This window comes from Panthera tigris, chromosome B1 (assembly GCF_018350195.1).
Source record: "Panthera tigris isolate Pti1 chromosome B1, P.tigris_Pti1_mat1.1, whole genome shotgun sequence".
Classification (NCBI taxonomy): Eukaryota; Metazoa; Chordata; class Mammalia; order Carnivora; family Felidae; genus Panthera; species Panthera tigris.
In genome coordinates this window covers 136,893,424-136,912,558 of record NC_056663.1, presented here as the reverse complement: position 1 = coordinate 136,912,558, position 19,135 = coordinate 136,893,424, and the positions used below count along the sequence as shown (strand labels likewise).

The 19,135-nt window shown below is 42.1% G+C and overlaps 1 protein-coding gene across 2 annotated transcripts in view; it reads right to left on the bottom strand.

Annotated features, from left to right (window-relative positions):
* SCD5 (stearoyl-CoA desaturase 5) overlaps positions 1 to 19,135 on the bottom strand; it is a 154,219-nt gene that overhangs the window by 42,041 nt on the left and 93,043 nt on the right. For both annotated transcript variants that reach the window (XM_042984284.1, XM_042984285.1), the window contains exon 2: positions 18,805 to 18,935. In XM_042984284.1, coding sequence (XP_042840218.1) covers positions 18,805 to 18,935 — 131 coding nt within the window. The remainder of the gene's footprint in view (positions 1 to 18,804; positions 18,936 to 19,135) is intronic.

Sequence of the window (19,135 nt, the reverse complement as noted above, 5' to 3'; positions counted from 1 at the left end):
TGCAATGTCCATATTAATGTAGGAAGAAAGGGGAATACTCTGTCCCCAATTCACAGACAGCAAAATTAAGGCTTAGAAGAATTTTGCTGAAGTTCATTGAGTAGGTCAAAACAGTAATGGAAAAAAGATAGTGCTCCTTCAATTCTTGGTTCACTCTCTTTCAACAAGGTATTTCCCTTATTCTCTAAATTTAGAGGCAGGAAGTCTTTTACAGAGAACTCTCATTTTCCTTGTTAAAAGGTTATATTTGTTCTTTATCACAATGCAATTTTATAAAAACTCTGAGTAGAGGCTTCTGAAGAACTAGAAACATTATTCTCACACAACTAAGCATAATACAATCACAACAAAAGAATGGTGAAGACAGGTCGGAACAGAGATGTTTATTTGCTTTAACTCCTCTTACCTGGATATCTTCCCAAAAGAGGCCACTTAGCCTGCAACAGTGAAATGAAGCAAGGGTTTTGGCCAGATTCCAAATGTCCGAGCATATCATCGAGCCCAAAATACTTTAAGATGAATTTTTTAAAAAATCTTCTCTTATTGTTATGTTCTTATTGTTTTTAAAAAATCTTCTCTTATTGTTTTGCTAAAGCAGAGTCCAATGAAAAAGCGATCCAAAGGACAAGATGTAAGCCAACAACAGGGCAGAAGCGAGCAAGATTCGTATGCTTACCCAAGGGCCTTTTTCCTCCTCCTTATCTGCATTTTGCTTCTATCCTGGAGGGATTGGGAATGGGAGCCAACCTGTGAATGGCATTTGTCTTTGATGAAAAGCTGTGTGTACCTAGGGTGTGTTTGGTACGGTTAATATATGTGGAAGGGCAAGTGGAGGGCTGATGGGAAGGGTGAGCAAACCTCAGGAGGCGGAGAGTGAGAGAAAACGGCCACTAGCTGCTCCCACAGCCCCAGCAATCTCCTGGTAATCTCTTCAGCCCCCAGAGTTTACAAAGTGCTGACTACTCTTGTCTGGAACTATGTGCCTTACTCCATCATCCTCACTTCACGGGAAAGAAAAACAAAATTGAGGCCTAGAAGGATAGCGAACTTCCATCAATGAACTGACTCTCGAGTATGTGTATTCTGTCTGTGCCCCGTGTGCACATTTCGGTAGGACATGATATTAAACTCAGTGGCAATTTCTGAAGCCTAAATACTTACACATCCTAACAAATCAATTGACAAATGATTCCATTTGCGACTCAGAGTTTATACCTTACGGTACTGTCTTAATCTGCCACCTCATTACCTTCATAAGTGGACGCTCACTTTTATCGAGTTTATTGATCATTCCTGGCAAAGAATTGGAGTGGCAAAGAGTGCTACATTAGCTCTAAGAGCCCCGGGTATAACTGAGGCACAGGAAGCTGGGGGCGCTGGAGAAGACCAGGCAGGGGAAGAGAAGCAAATGAGGAGTGGATGGCTCAGGTGGTAGGTTTTGTTATCTGAGGAGCCGTACTATGTCCTACTTTGTGCCGTCCAAGAGAAATATAATGCAAGAATATATATAACGAAAACTTCCCTGGTAGTCACATTAAAAAAGTGAGAAGACACAAGTAAAATTAACTTTAATAATATATTTTGCTTAATACATCCGAAATATCATTTCAATATATTATTAGCATAAAATTATTAATGAGACATTTTCCATTATTTTTTGGCACCAATTCTTTGAAAGTGAGTGTTTCTTTTTACACTTCTAGCGTACCTCAATTCAGACTGGCTACATTTCAAGTGCTCAGCAGTCACATGTGTTTAGTGGCTACCATATTGAATAGTGCAGTTCCAACTTAGGGCTTGTCCACTTTTCTATATGGGTGTTATACTTTTTTTTTTTAACGTTTATTTATTTTTGAGACAGAGAGAGACAGAGCATGAACGGGGGAGGGTCAGAGAGAGAGGGAGACACAGAACCTGAAACAGGCTCCAGGCTCTGAGCGGTCAGCACAGAGCCCGACGCGGGGCTCGAACTCACGGACCATGAGATCATGACCTGAGCCGAAGTCGGACGCTTAACCGGCTGAGCCACCCAGGCGCCCCGGTGTTATACTTTTAAAAGTTTAAAAAAGTTCCATGTTGTTTACCGGGAAGAGTGTCAAATTGTCACAAGCCATGTGAAGGGCAAACGGGCTGCACATATCAAAAGCACTAAAATTGTGTCTTTCAATTTAGCAATTTGTTTCCTACCTTTTTTGTTAAGTTTATTTACTTATTTTTGAGAGTCACGGAGACAGCTCGAATGGGGGAGGCGCAAACAGAGAGGGAGACAGAGAATCCCAAACAGGCTCCATGCTGCCAGCGCTGAGCCTGATGAGGGGCTCGAACCCACAAAACCGTGAGATCATGACCTAAGCCAAAACCAAGTCAGATGCTTGGTTTTCTAGACTGAGCCATCCAGGCACCCCTAGAAATTTGTTTTCTAGAATTTATCTTAAGGAAATAATCACAGTTGCATGCAAAGATTTAACCACAGAGATGCAGTGAAAACTGGAAAAACCCTGAATTTCCACATAATGGGATCTGATTGCGTACCTTGTGATATATTCGTGTGTGTGTACATAGAAAGTTTCTGGAGATAACTATTAAGAGAAAAACCTGAGGGTTACCTCAGGGGAGTGAGACTGGGAGGGAGGAGATGAGGAGAAACTTTTATATTTTACTTTATACTCTGAAATTTTTAACAAACGCATCTCTTGGTTTTGAAATAAAAACCAGTCAACAACAACAACAAAAGGTTACTGTAACATTGACATGGAGTGATGAAAGGGAAAACAGTTAAGAGAAAATAGTTTTCAAAATAATAAGTACAATTTTAATCAAAATGTGTGCATAAAGATAGAAAAAATAAAGGAAGTGCGCAAGTCAACCTGTTTTAGAGTGGTTCTCTCAAGGAGATGGCATGGCAGGTGTTTTTAAAATTTTTCTTTTAGTTTGCCTGTATTTTCTAAATTGTTATAATAAACGAGGTTTTTGTTTTGTTTTGTTTTGATTTTTGGAATATGGGGTAAACAGATTTTTTGAAAAACATTTCTATCCTCCTGAATCTAAACAACCCAGCTTCTGCCATTAGCTCCATGTTAGGAAAAACGACATGAAAGAGTAAGATTTGTCTAGTAATCTGGTCAGTTCCACATCTTCAGACCGTTCTTCTTCTATCTTTTGTTCTTCTTAGCACGCATCAACCAACCACACCTCAATCAGTGTGACGGTGCCCTTGCTGAAGTGCTCCCTGTGTCTTGTACCTTTAATACTTCACTCTCCGTCGTAGGTAACGTCCCTGAACAGGGTCCCTGCTGAGACTGTGAAAATTGAAATTGATCGTGCGGTGATTTTTTCCTTCATAAGCACGGCCTTTGAGTATTATCTGGGACTTGAGCAAAGGTAATCAATCTCAAAAGCTCCACTGAAGCAGATTATGAAACAACACGCTCTATCAGAACTACTTTTCCCCAACTTCCTTTTATGATCAAAATAATTCTCGAATCTAGTCCTCTAAAATGGCAATAGGGGAGCCTGTCTTTTGAAGCCCGCATAATTTCCACTGGTTAGCAAGATGAAGGCTAAATGTAAACTGTATTTTTAGCTTGTCCCAGTCAACAGATCTGAGACCAGAGCGTCGATCAGCTTTCCCCCAGCCTAGCTGCAAACAGATGTGTGCTTCTGAACAGACACCACTGAGGTCATTCTGTCCCCTACCTCAATTGTTCCAAAAGGGGAAATTTACCAGGTGGCCTCAACACAGAGCCAAAGGGAATTCCGTCTGTGCCCGTAACACATCTTTGTTTCTAGTCAGTAGTGAAAAACAAACTAGGACCAACATGTCAGCTCCGACAGTCAGGTTTTAGAGGAGAGAGAGACAGAGACACACACACACACACACACACACAGAGAGAGAGAGAGAGAGAGAGAGAGAGAGAGAGAGAGAGAGAGAGTGTGTCTTGTGAATGCATGGCATCTTATCTGGAAAAAGAGTCATTCTACCAAGGGGATCAGAGAAGAGAAGACACTGCTGCCTCCACTCTTTAGGGCCCATAAAGCTCATTTGAAATAGACTTTATCTCAGTCTCTGGGATCTGAATTTAATCTCCTCCAGTTCAGATGACAACATTGTACTATTCAAACAGTGAAGAACACTCAGTGCTTTCCCCATTGTTGATACTGGGTCAGCACTGATATCCCTCCAGATAACACTGACAATCTGTAAGAAGAACCCAGAAAGTCCCCAAGAAGGGCCTGGCAGAAGTCTATACCACCTGGCAAACTGTAGCTTCCAGAGAACAAGTTACCACCTGCCGACCAGCCTTCAGGTGGCACTTGGCCTGGGGAGGTTTTTTTATTTAAAAAAATTTTTTTTTAATGTTTTCATTTATTTTTGAGAAAGAGAGAGACAGGGCATGAGCAGGGGAGGGTCAGAGAGAGGGGGAGACACAGAATCTGAAGCAGGCTCCAGGCTCTGAGCTGTCAGCACAGAGCCCGATGCAGGGCTCGAACTCACAGAGGGTGAGATCATGACCTGAGCTACTCTGAGAGATCATGACCTGAGCTGAAGTCAGATGCTTAACCAACTGAGCCACCCAGGCACCCTGGCCTGGGGAGGTTTTATAAGATGGTTAAGGGTTGAAAGCCAACTTTCATGATTTAAAAAGTGCTGACAAAACTTAAAGATTGCAAAGAAGGAAAGGGGCGTTTTATGTTTTCTTTTATTACTCCGTTGTTTAAATCTCTTACAATGAGAAACACAATTTTTTTAATGTTTATTTATTTCTGAGACAGAGAGAGACAGAGCATGAGTGGGGGAGGGGCAGACAGAGAGGGAGACACAGAATCCGAAGCAGGCTCCAGGCTCTGAGCTGTCAGCACAGAGCCCGCTGCAGGGCTCGAACTCACAGACTGAGAGATCATGACCTGAGCCGAAGTCAAAATCTCAACCAACTGAGCCACCCAGGTGCCCCGAGAAACACATTTTTAACACACATTCTAAAAATGGCTTGGGAGGTCCTCTTGGTAGGCAAATTGACCTCCTGTGAATCTTTCCAATTTGATTTTTGGAGGTATTTTTGGTCAGTGATGTGACCACTGTTCTAGTCTCCTGAGCTATATCTCCTTCCCTCAATGAGTCAAAATTTCAGGAAGAAAGGGCCTCGATAATAATGACAGCCCAGTAGCCAAGGATACACTTTGCTCCTAGATCTTGCTTTTTATTTTTTTTTTTTATTAATTAAAAAAAAATTTTTTTTTAACGTTTATTTATTTTTGAGACAGAGGGAGACACAGCATGAACGGGGGAGGGGCAGAGAGAGAGGGAGACACAGAATCGGAAACAGGCTCCAGGCTCTGAGCTGTCAGCACAGAGCCCGATGCGGGGCTCAAACTCACGGACCGCGAGATTGTGACCTGAGCTGAAGTCGGACGCTTAACCGACTGAACCACCCAGGCGCCCCAAGATCTTGCTTTTTAAATATCACTTCGCATTGAAAGGAGTCGGGACTTTGATGATATGGCCGATGTCAGGCCTAAGGCAGGAAAAGTACAAGAGGAATGTGGTATATTTTGTTGTGCCAGAAAGTCAAGAATTGCTCAAAACATGATGGGAATGTATGAAAAAAGACATAGGAATCCACTTGTAGTGCCTCCCATTGAACAAACTGGGATAATTTGATAAATAATTGGAGGCATTAAGATGACTAACAGTAATGAATTAAAAACCATTTCATAAAATAAAAATCCATGAATAAATAAATAAATAAATAAATAGGTAGAAGAAATCATGGAGTGCGAAAATCATTGTTTTGCAGGTGCCATGGCAATAGTTGATTCCAGCAAGAATCACCCATGTGTGCTGAAACTACTAGGTAAAAGGTTGATGGAGGACAAATATTTACATAGGCTTATAATATCTCAGCATAAATCACTTATTAATTACAAAAGGAAAAATAGTCATCTTACAGGAGACACTGAGTAAACACCACCTTAACTAAGCGATCAAAGTTCATACTACCTATAATGGTATAATGACAAAGCGATATCATATGCTTCTTATTTGATGCTCAGGACACAGGATTATTAATGCATTCCCGACAAAAATGCACAGAATGTAAGAGAAAACATGAGCAAACCAAAATGGGAGACCCTCTGCAAAATAGCTAGTCTATGCATTTCAAAAATGTCAATGTCATAAAATCAAGGGAAGACTGAGGAAATATTCTACTTGGAAGGAGACTAAAGGGTCATCACAACTCATTGTAATACAGGATCCAGAACAGGTTCTTGGGCTAGGATCATGGATGTAGCATTTTATCAACATTAAATCCCCTGATTTTGGTCCATGTTCTGTGTTCTTACAAAATGTCTTTCCTATTAGGAACTACAAAGTGAAGTCTTTAGGAATGAAAAGGTATGATGTTTATAACAGTCTCAAATGATTAAAAAAAAAAAAAAGGAACGCAGAAGAATGCATATACACATATATGGAAAAGGAAAGAGAGTAATAAAGCAAATGAGGCAATAATGTCAATAATTAGTGAGTCTGGGTAAAGGGTATCCAGGATTCTTCACGGTATTTTTGCAAGTGTTTTGTAAGTTTGAAATTATTTCAAAATAAGAAGTCACAACTGCAAAGAAAAATGTCAAGGGCACCTTTAAAAATCTCAGATTTTCTCCTTCCATTCCATTTCTACCCTGCCACCCCCATTCAGGCTCTTGTCAGTCTGCTTGACTCCTGTAATAGCCTTCTGGCTCACAGGGCCTTCAGTCCTTTCCCCCTGGGCAATACATGTGGTACACTGTGACCATCCTCTCCATATTCATACTCCCCAAATACCTATCATCCTCTTGTTTATTATCCAACAACCTCTCCGTGCTACTTTTCTCACCAAGCCTAAACACTTCTTCTGACAATCAAAGAGCTTCAACTGGTCTGATCATCCTTATCTTTCCCACTTCATTTATTCTTTAATTGGACAAATATTTACTGACTGTTGGTATGTGCTAGGAGATAAGAAACAGGACAATCAAGGCTCTATCCTCAAGGAGTTTATATTGTATGGAGGAGACAAACATAAAGTTAAAGGAGTCAACATAAATAAAATCATTTCAGACTCAGATGTGTGCTATGAAGCAAATATGTATGGGAGATAATGAAGGGACAGGAAGATAGGCAAGGACTTTCTTATCAGGTAATCCGCAGGCTGGGAAGAGCTGGATGGAAGGGAGAAAGGAGCTATCTGGGGCAGAGGGAAGGACTGGGCAGGATCCAGGAAGTAGGAGACCGGCGTGTTGTGTGCAAGGAGGTGGGGCAAGAGTGAAGTCTGAGAGGTATTGTGGTGTAATAAAGACTATATCTGGTCTTTGCCCCCAGGGGTTCCTGGCACAGAGCTTTACAAACCCTTAGAATTTCCTGAGTGATAAAAAGTTTCCTTATTATGCTAATGGGGTGACTGTGGTGGGCCCCCAGATAGCTTCAGGATCATGCTGGTCACCAAAAAGACCCACCAGGTGACTAGAGGGTTGGCACTTTGGGAGGGGAGGGGGACTGGAGACTGGGTTCAACCATGTGACCAGTGATTTAATCAACCATACCCCTGTAAGGAAACTCCAGTAAAAACTCTGGACACAGGCTTAGAGGAGCTTCTTGACTGATGAAGGCACTGATGTGCGGGGAAGGTAGCACACCTTGATTCCACCGGGAGAAGGCATAGAAGCTCTGCCCGAGGGACCCTCACACCTTGCCCTATGTGTCTCTCCCATTGGTTGGTCTTGATTTTCTAATCAGATAATCAGATCCTTTATAATTAAAACTGTGATGAGAAGTACAACACTTTCTTGAGTTCTGAATTGTTCTGGTGAATTATCACACCTGAGGGAATTGTGGGAGTTTGTAGCCGGTTGGTGAAAGGCACAAGGGCCAGGAAACCCTACTTGCGGCTGTCACCTGAAGTGGAGGTGGCCATGCGGAGGGCTGAGGCTTTACCTTGTGGGATCTGCTGCCAGCTCAGGGACTTAGTGTCAGAATTGTAGTGAAGTGTGCTTGGGGTGGAAAGCGGGTATTGGGATGCAAAAGCCTGATCACTCAGGGCCTTTGAGGCCATCACAACAAGGCTGGATTTCATTCCAAATGCAACGCCAAGCCACCAAAAGATTATTCTTATTGTTGTTATTGTTATTATTTTTGCTAGAGAGTGGTTTAATTTTCGATAACTTCTGTCTGGCTGCAGTGCAGAGAGGGGCACGTGTTGCAGGAGGAAGACCAGTTTATGAAGCATTTGCAGTAGTGTAACCAAGAAATGGTGGTGGCTTGGACCAGAGGGGAGCACAGAGGAGAGGTGTGCAGATGCAAGATATTACCTAGAAAGTGGAACTTGAAGAGATTGGCTAAAAGAGAGCAGTGAGGGATGATGAGGGAAATGAAGGAATCGTGAATGACACCCAGATTTCTGGCAGGGAAAACTAGAAGTGGTCGAGGGGGAGACGGTAAAGTCACGACTTCGGTTTTGGGCACATTGGTTTGGAGAGGCCTAAGAGACGTCCAGGGAGAGACGTCCTGCAGGTAGGTGGGCTTGCAGCCTGCTATGGCAGTCTGTTTCTTTCTCCAGTCAGACCAACTTTCTACTCTGCGGGGACCCCCTCCAGCATGCCACTATCACTCCTCTCTCTCCACCTGTGCTCAAGTCTTTCCCCTACTTTTCCCTTTCAATTTTTTTTTTTAACGTTTATTTATTTTTGAGACAGAGAGAGACACAGCATGAACGGGGGAGGGGCAGAGAGAGAGGGAGACACAGAATCTGAAGCAGGCTCCAGGCTCTGGGCCATCAGCCCAGAGCCTGACACGGGGCTCGAACTCGCAGACCGCGAGATCGTGACCTGAGCTGAAGTCGGACACTTAACCGACTGAGCCACCCAGGCGCCCCTACTTTTCCCTTTCTTCCTTGCCTACGCAAATCCTTCTCACCTGTGAAGGTCTAACTCCATTTCTGCATTAGGTTTTATCCCAGTACCCTAGCCCGTATTCATATTTCAGCAGCCCTAAGACTCAGGATGAAGCTTTGGAGACAATGTAACTCCACACTGTCTTGTAAAAGTCCCCTTTTATCACACAAAAGGCTAGCCGGCTCTCTCAGACTGTCAGCGACTTATGACAAGGGCCATTTCTTGTACATCTCTTGTATTCCTCAGAAGCACACAGGGGTTTATGCACCTTTAAATTAGAAAGGACTTAACTAGCAGATTTACACAAAAAGCCATAGAGGAGTCAACTGGAGAAGATGAAGATAATCAAATGTGTCTGTCTTCTAAGAGTTTTTAAAAGCAAGGCTAGAAATTTCCTCTGGCATATAAAAGTATAACAATTTTACCATTAATTAAAATTGTTGTTTCAGTGGTTCCTGTAGCCATTGTACCTTTGGAGCTTAATAAAGCATGTGAAATAGCATCCCTGAAACACTGCTGGGACAAGAGCTCTGATTGGCACTAGCAGGAACTATGACAGGATGATTGAAAGTCTGAACTTTGATAAACAAGGACAAGAGATGAGAAACAGCTCAATTATCTAATGAGGGGGAGGGGGCAGGGGAGTGAGCGCATGGAAGGTCCCGATGTGCCTGAGAGATCTAGTTTTATTTAGCATCTTCATTAATGACTGAGAGGCAAGGCATACACATTTTGTTGATAACGTTTTTTGGTCGTTACCAAATTAGGAGGTGCTGCAGACATCATTGAGGACAGGAAAATAACACAGATGGATCTAAAAAGAGGTTGGAAATACGAATAGAAATTATCACAATGAGATTTGATTTAGGAAAAATGCAAATGAAGGCAGCTGGGAGAGAAATCATCCAAAATGCAAAATAATCAGTGGGTAGGGAAACCTAGAAAGCAACAACGTGGAGTGTTTGGCAGGAGAGCAGTGGGAATAAAGAGTAAGGAATGACAACTCAGTGCTAGCTCAGCCCAAATGTTCGGTGGCAGGTCTGGGAAGAAATAGCTCATCAAGGTATTGAATCGCGACACAGTGTCCTTCGACACCTATACAGAATTTTCGAGACAATGCGGAGAAATAAACAAAAATCAGCTCAGACATTTGGGCCTCAGTTTCTTCAGCTGTTAGACAAATGATTAGACTCAGCTTCTGAGCCCCTCCTCCCACTCCAACCTTCTGGTGGGTTCTAAGAGAGGAAGAGAGTGGTGGGGGAAAAAGGGCCCGGTTAAGGAGGTGCCTGGTCTGAGTGCCCTCTCCGAAGAACTTCCTTATGAAAAACAGGCAGAATGAAACACTTAGCTTGAAAATATGTTTCAGAATAGATTCTATATTGACAGGCCTGCATGTGGAATTCATCTTCAACAAGTGTAATTTCTTCCAATATAGATGTGGAGCCAAACGAATATATAAAATCTGATAGCTACATGTTTGCAAAAATACCCTCTACTTTACCAACTATTTCTTTGAATAAAAACTCTCTGGGTGCCTTTAAAGTATATATCTTTTTCTTTATAAAAATGTAATCACCTTGAAATGCTTAGGAAGACACCGCTGTACAGAGGGCGAGACTGCATGGGGAGTGGCTGCTCGATGTGGGGTTAGGGCAATGTGACAGGCAGGCTAGCCCTCTGGCTCGTACACCCATCTGTGGAATGACTCCCTTTTCTCAGGCCATCCCAGGCTATCACCTTTTCATTCCCTTGAGGTTCGTTTCACTCCTCTCCCCAGCTCTCACTGACCTAAATCCACAACAAGGAAGGAGGTGAGGCATCTTAGGGCAGGAGCCATTTTGACCTCTGCCTTACAAGGTACATTTTTACTGGTAGGAAATCCTACCAAGTAAGGACACTCAGAAGATGCAGTGCCTCCTGCGGCCACCTCAGAAGTTTCTTCTCTCTCTCTCCCTTCCCTCCCGCCTCCAGCCCGTCATCGTCATCGGTAGGAGTGCCTTGCCAATACGGATGGAGTTACAGAACGGTATGCATACGACAACAATGCTCTGATGATTCCATAAGTCACCAACATCACGAACAGAGAGGTTGCTCAAAGAAAACTGAGCTGTTTGCCCTTCCGTCATGGCTTCCACACATGTCCCGGAGGGCTGGCAGCGGTGGAGACAACGTGAGGTGGTATGCAAGCATCTTCCAAAAGCACGCGGAGAAACCTCACGGCATCTGGGTCAGGGCCACTTCTGCTACTCCCTGTTTACACTGGAAGGAAACCAACAACGTCTACCCAACTTGAAAGGAGGAAGGCGAACTTGTTTCGTGCAGCAGAAAGGCTGTATGTCTGAGGTGCAGACTCATGGTTAGGAAAGGTGGCAAATACTGAAACAGGATCTCTGCAGACAGAGTTAGAGCCTGCCCAGGGAACCACATAAAGGTAAGGATTCTTGAGCCTGCAGTAAGTGTTCTGATGTTTTATTCTCCCACCCAACTGCCACCAGGGGCTGTTGCTAACACCCTGAGCTGGCAGCGAGGTCACTGCTTCATATGCAGGTCCCTCTCCTTCTTATGCACATCCACACAGACCCAGCCTTGGGGACTGGTCTATGATCCTGAATCCACCACAACACCTCCAGGGTCTCATGACTATGGTCTGAGGCTTAATCATGTCACTAAAACATATGAGGCCATGTTGTTCCCCCTCCTAAAGTTCCAGAGTGCCTTGCCGTGGCATTTAGAACAGCATCCAACCTCCTTGCTATACCTGACGGAGCCCTGCACTGATGTGGCGTCCATCCCCCTCTCTATAATCTCTTCAGTAACCGTCTCCCACACCCACGTGGACCAGCCACACTGGCCACCTTTCTCTTCCTTGAATACATCATTCTTGTTCCCATCTTTGCTTTGGCTCCTCCTCCCATCTGGATCCCCCTTCCCCTACCAGTTGTCTCCCTCAGGTCTCAGCTCTAATGTCACCTCCTTAGCAAGGACTTCTCTCACCAACCTCTCCAAAGAAGCCACCACCCTGGCACTCTGTCACATCGCTGTGTTTAAATTCTTCACCTTCTTCTCTCCCTTCTGAGTACCTTTCTTGACTCATTTGCTCACTTATTTGCTCTCTTTCCCCCTGAAATATATACTCTATGAGGACAGGGACCTGTCCGCCTGTCTGTCGTGTTCTCCAGTGCCTGGAAGAATGCTTAGTCCATCTATCTGCTGAATGAAAGGATAAACATATCCTTTGATCCTGGGAGAGGCACTGGAGTGTCGCAGCGAGAGCGGGACCTCTGGAGTCGAGCCTCTGCACTTAAAATTCCCCTTGTGTCATTTCAGTACGTGTGTCCTTGGACAGGTTATGTAAGCTCTTTTCTTTCCATTTCCCCCACCTATCAAATGGAACAAATAACAAATAACAAATACCTTTTAGGGGTATTGTCAGAAGACCATATAAAGCACTTAGTGAAGTGACGGTATGTAGTAGCTCTAGATAATTGTTTTGTTTTATTGTTGCAGAGTTTAGACTTGCCAAAGTTTACGGCCCATGACCATGTGATTTATCTGACATATTTAGAGACAAAGTTTAGTCCATTTACAAATCACACCAACTTCCACCTTCTGGTCCGACATGTAAAGAGCTTGGAAGTAGTCCGTCACTCCCCATCCTTGCAACAACAACAACAAAAATCCAAATGAACTGAAAATCAACAACTCGTCTTAGATGCATCAGAGAAATGAGGCCGCAGGGCACACTACTGCCCCCAAAACTAGAGATATAAACAGGCCATTACAGAGAATCACTGCCTCCCAGAGGCAGAAACTCAGGAGCAAAAGTCCGCAGCTGGTGCCAGGATGGGCAGGCACCTTTAAACCGTAATTGATGAACTGCTCAAGTCTTAGTGTGGACAAGCTTGAGAGTTAAAAACACGAAGGTCCAGGACTAGGGGGCCCCAACTTTCATAAATTTTACCTCCAGGAGCCCTATCAGGTTCTCACTGTGAACAGCTGGTTCTCCCAGCAGGTGGAGGAGAAAAGTAATCATTCTGAAATACACACAGTGCTCTCTGTTCTCTTTTCAAGACCCGTCCTCAAGAGAAACTATTTTACCAGATCCTAATCAACCGGGGTTTTACCAAAGCCTAACTGACCTGGGGAGGGGAAATACTCACCTCAGGCTCAGAGACTGAGAACTAGTCCCCTCATCTCTATGTCAATAGTGCTCCTGTATGATGACAGGACCTCAACTGAAAGAACTGAGCCTTAAGCCTCATTTAAGAAGAAATCTCTAGGAAAACCCAAAGACAATACAGGAGAGAAAAAAACAAGGATACCAGAGGAAACTTTAGCCCCTGACACCGTAGCTAGAGTGCATAGTAAGCACACAGCCCAATTCCTAGCCAGGTAAACATAAAACTTCACACTAAACCCCTATTTCCTCAGTTCATCTTACCCAGTACATCATCTCCAGCTTTCAACAAAAAGTTACAAAGTATGCTAAAAGGCAAAAAATCCCATCTAGAAAGAAAAAGCAAGCATCAGAATTAGATTCCACATATGGCAGAGATGTTGGAATATCAGACTGGAAATCTAAAACAACTATGATTAACATGCTAAGAGCTTTAAAAGAAAAAGTGGACACCATGCAAGAACAGATGGGTAATATAAGCAGAGAGATGGAAACTCTAAGAAAGTATGAAAGAAAAATGCTGGAAGTCAGAAAAACTGTAACAAATGAAGAAAAACGCCTTTGATGGGCTCACCAATACTGGACATGGCTAAAGAAAGAATCAGTGATCTTGAAGATACATAAATAGCAACTTCCCAAGCTGAAATGCAAAAAGAAGAGATAGAATATCTAGGAACCATAGGACAATTATAACAAGTATAACAAATGTATAATTAGAATACCACAAGGAGAAGAAATAAAGAGAGAGAAAAGAAGGAACAAACAGCAGGAATATTTGAAGTAATAATAGCTGAAAATTTTTCTAAAATTAGTGACAGTCACCAAACCATAGATCCAGGAATCTCAGATAACACTAAGCAGGATGAATAGCAATATTTTATATATATATATATATATATATATATATATATATATATATATAGGCATATCATATTCAGACTGCAGAGAATCAAAAGCAAAGAGAAAATAATGAAAGAAGCCAGAGGGAAAAATATCTTCCCTATAGAGGTATTTATTACCTCTATTTATTAAGATTTATTAAGATTGATTTATTTATTTAGATTTATTAAGATTTATTAAGATTTATTTATTTATTAAGATTGATTTATTAAGATTGATTTATTAAGATTTATTTATTTATTAAGATTTATTTATTTATTTATTAAGATTTATTTATTTATTTAAGATTTATTTATTAAGATTTATTTATTAAGATTTATTTATTAAGATTTATTATTTATTAAGATGTATCTTAAAAAACATGAAAGCAAGAAGAAAGTGAAGTAAATTATTTAATGTGTTGAAAGAAAACCCTGGAAACCTAGAATTCCATATCCAACAAAGTTATTCACCAAAAGTGAGGGAGAAATAAAGACTTTCTCAGACAAACAAAAACTGAGAGAATTTGTCATTCGTAGAACTGCCTTGCAAGAAATGATAGAAGAATTTTTTTAGAGAAGGAAAATGGCATAGGTTAGAAACCCAGATCTACATAAAGAAAGAAGAGCATTACAGAGTGAAAAAATGAAAGTAAAACAAAACTTCAATTTTTCTTATTAATCAATCTGACAGATAACAGTTGGTTCAAAATAATAGTAGCAACAATGTATTTGTTGATTAGAGCTCATGGATAAGTGAAATGAATGACAGCAATGTCATCAGGGATAGGAAGGAAGAATTGGAAATGCTCTGTTATAAGGTTGCTGCGAAGTGCCATAATGTTATTTGAAAGTGGATTTGGATTAGTTCTAAATGTGTATTACACACTCTAAAGCAACCATTACACAACTGTAAAAAGAAGTATAGTTAATATGCTAAAAGGGGAGAGGAAAAGAAAATCATGTAAAATGTGCAGTTAAAACTAGGGAAGACAAAAAAGGTACAAAGAACAAGGGTAATGAGTAGCAAACAGAAACAGGGTAGATGTTACTCCAACTATATCAGTAATCGCTTTAAATGTGAATAGTTTAAATATACCAATTAAAAACCAAGATGTCACAGTGGATACAAAAACAAGAGCCAACTAGAAGCTGTTCATAGATCACACTGTTGAACATCACACAAGAAACCCAGAGTTGAGCCTAAAGCATCCCTGGCCTGAGGGTCAGGAGACAGGTTTCCCTCTGGTCCACCCACTAACTTGCTATGTGACCTTTCACAAGTCACTGACATTCTCTGGGCCTCTCTATACTACTCTTGACCCTTTATTGCAAAATAAGAGGAGTTAGACTAACTCCCTTCCAGCTCAAAACCCAATGCCTCTTTACTAGGATCTGATGAGTAATCATGGGCAGAGAGGAGGCTGCAACATCTAACAGGTGCTATTTGGCTAAGCTCATGAAAGACCCAGTTGCACCCAGAAGCGGTGTGTGCATGAATGTGAAAGCACAAATCCAAAGCCCTGGCTAGTGCTTGTGAAAGCTGAACTCTTGGGTACCATTGGATGGTAGAAATATCTCACCTGGGCCCATATTTAACTAGCAGAAAATTATAAGGAATTTGCAACCCATATTTAGGTTGACTGCCATCCTACTGATATGGAAGGAGAATGGGCCAGAGAGGAGCTCAGGGAGTGTCTGCTGAATGAAAGGGACAGAGGATTATCATAGCTCCTTGTCTATCATTCCTGCCCTGTCTTCATCTTTCAGACTAAAACAACTTCCCACTATCACCCCTGCCCCACGTGCATACATCTTCTACAGAAGAAAAAGAACAGGAAGTTTCAAATGTTTAAGCCCCAATTTTTTTTTTAATTTTTTTTTCAACGTTTTTTATTTATTTTTGGGACAGAGAAAGACAGAGCATGAACGGGGGAGGGGCAGAGAGAGAGGGAGACACAGAATCGGAAACAGGCTCCAGGCTCTGAGCCATCAGCCCAGAGCCTGACGCGGGGCTCGAACTCACGGACCGCGAGATCGTGACCTGGCTGAAGTCGGACGCTCAACCGACTGCGCCACCCAGGCGCCCCTAAGCCCCAATTTTAAGAAGATTGTTCTTGAAGATCTCGCTTGCAGCTTCTAGCAAAAGCCCTGCTCATTGTCTTCAAATACAGATAACCATGGCATGACTCGTCCGTTATGGCCAAAGGCATGACCATTCTGATGGAGTAAAGCACAGGAGAACCTTTGAAATTATCTTCAAAAACCCATGAGGACATCAAAGGGAAGCTAAATCAATGACTCTGCATTAAATCAGGGTTGCAGGTCTGTACCCTACATGGACAGATCATAGCACATTTTTACTTTCCTAGGTTCTTCTCTCCCCAGGGTTAAGTGGTCTGGATTGACTGTACTCTTTCCCACTGACACAGTTTTGCACTGTATGGAAGCTGGCCCTATGCTGACCTTACAGATACCTTTTACCTAGGTCTATGATGTTGTCATAAACCCCAGACCCATGAAGTACTGACATTTCCACCAGGAAATTGTAGGAATTCTAATATTCCACTAGATGGAAAGCTATACGAAGACAAGGCTTGGGACTGTGTTTGCTAACATTATACCCACTGTGCCTAGCTCAGTGCCTGGCATAGAGTAAGTACTCAATAAATATTTGTTAAATGAATGGGGGGGGGGAGGGAATCCACCACAATGTGAGCCTGAAAGAAGTAGGCACAGTTCAAATTTGATTGTTTCCAAAAATACTTCTTGAAAGTATTAATTCATTTCTCATTTCTTTAACAAACTCTCAGAGTGCCTTCTATGTGCCAGGCACCATAACACAGAAATGAATGAATGAATGAGACAGTACGCCAATTCTCATAAAGAAGAGAGAGAACAATATTCACTGAATGCAACTGTAAGTTGGGCATTTTTTATTCATTATTTCATCCTTCCAACAAACTGTGAAGTAAACATTATTTATTTCCCCCCTCTTTCACAGACAAAGGAAGAGGGAATTGCACAAAAACCCACATGTAGCAAATAGCAGTGCCAAGAATTTATTCCAGGACCTGGGCACTTCCTCTAGAATGTGTTTTCTCCCCAAAGTCAAGTTAAAATCACAGTGTGATGTTCTGTTATGTGATGTTATGCTGAGGAAACTCAGGTCATCATCAAAAATTGAGTTGTAAGTAAATAGTTTCATTGGGAAAAGGGAAATAAGAATTTTATGTTCTCAATTTCAGGTTGTTTAGGTTGGAAAAAAATTTTAATAATGGAGGTGCTTTGTAACTACATGAGTGTGTAATTGAAGGTTAGAAATAATAAACTGCTCAAACAAAACAAATGAAAATTACAGAGTTAAGTCCTAAATAGCATCTAAGGCCCAAGTCAATGAGTTTCTAAATTATCATTATCATAACTCATTGTTATGATAAACAAAGCACAACATTAAACTAAGATGGTTGAAGTCAAAACAAAGTGTGGTGTAGTTCACATTGCCGATGATGAACAAAAGAACATGAAAACAAGAATTTGCCAACTGCTCTTCTGTGCACAATAGCTTTTTCTCCAGGACCTGGTAGTAATTCCCGACTGCTTGAATTATAACCAAGAGATATCCATAATATGAATTGTGTTCCCTAAGGTCTATTGTGTTATATCCTATGTGCTTTATGAAGGCTCAAACTGTGGGAGGGAAATAGGGAAATGAACCCTTAGACATGTGAGCAACTTGGAGAAATGCTCAGGGTCAGGTTGTCTTGTAGGGATGGGAGGCCCACTGCGGAGATAGCCACGTGACTTGCATGTTTGAGGGTTGCCTGTTTCCCTGAACCCTAAAGCCATTTTGCAAATCACCATTTCTTCCCAATGGGTGAAAATACATGGAGCCTGGAATCATCTGCATTCATATATTGGCAGAAACTTTGAAAGCACGTTGTCCCCATCCACCCTACCTGGATCAGATGAGAAGCTGGGAAAACAAAAATTCATAATCAACTCAAAATCCAGCAGCTCAGAAAGTGCCGAAGGTGGTGGGGAATGTTCTACAACTGGAATAGTCCTAAAGGATATGGCCCAATCCTAATGCAGTGATGACTCTCTTACATTTTTATACTTCCCTGCAATTTTTAATGATTTCATAACAACTATGGGAGTGAAGTCATATTCTTATTTTTATAGATGAAGAAACTGAAGATGAGTAAGTGATTACCAGCAACCATCAGAGTAGGGCTAAAATCCTGTCTTCCGGCACCATATTTAATAGACCTCTACCACAAAATGATAGGGTATGTTTTCTAGGAGCAATGAATGGCTTTCGAGTCAGATCTGCATTTGCATCCAGGGCATATATATATCCAGGATATACCGCTTTCAGCCATGTAATTTGGCAAGTTCTTTAACCTCATTAAGCTTTAGTTCCTCATCTGTAAAATGGGGACACATAGGACACCTAGCTCATGGGGTTACTATGAGGGTCAAACGCAATATGCAGATAGCATGCTCAGCACAGAACTTGGCCATGGGTAGAGCCGGACAAATGTTGAGGGTTTCGGGGCATGCGTTTTGGGTGGAGGAATCTCGTTCCTCCTCTGTGGTTTAGTATTCCTAGGGGCACAAAGCCCCTAGGGAACATTTTACCATATCTAAAGCTACAAGGAGATAGAAATTTGGGACAGAAGGGGAATGCTTAGGGACCTGATTACTGAGCCTGGAATGGAAGTGAAGGAATGATCAGTCCACAGGGAGCAGGTCTGTGCCTCCACCCACAGTGCCATCTGCGCTGGGTCCCTAAGGCAGAGAGGACCCTCCATTCCCCACCTGGAAAGCCATGGAGTTGGCAACAGCCAGAAATATCCTCAGAGGCAGCTTGGCTTTGTAGGACCTGTGGCTCCACAAGCGATGGGCACCAGCTGTCACACCCAGAGCAGATAGGAGGAAGCAGAAGTACGCTGTAAGACACAAGCAGGGAAAATGTCAGTAAATGTCACCAAGCTCCTACACAAGCTTTTTTCCCCTATGCTTTTTTCTCTTCTGCATAGACCCATGGGAAATGGTGTTAGAACAATCTGCAATGTGAAGGAAGAATCGATAACTTGGGGAAATGCAGACTTTTTACTGATTTGTAGCTTTTCAGTACCAGGCAGAAGTG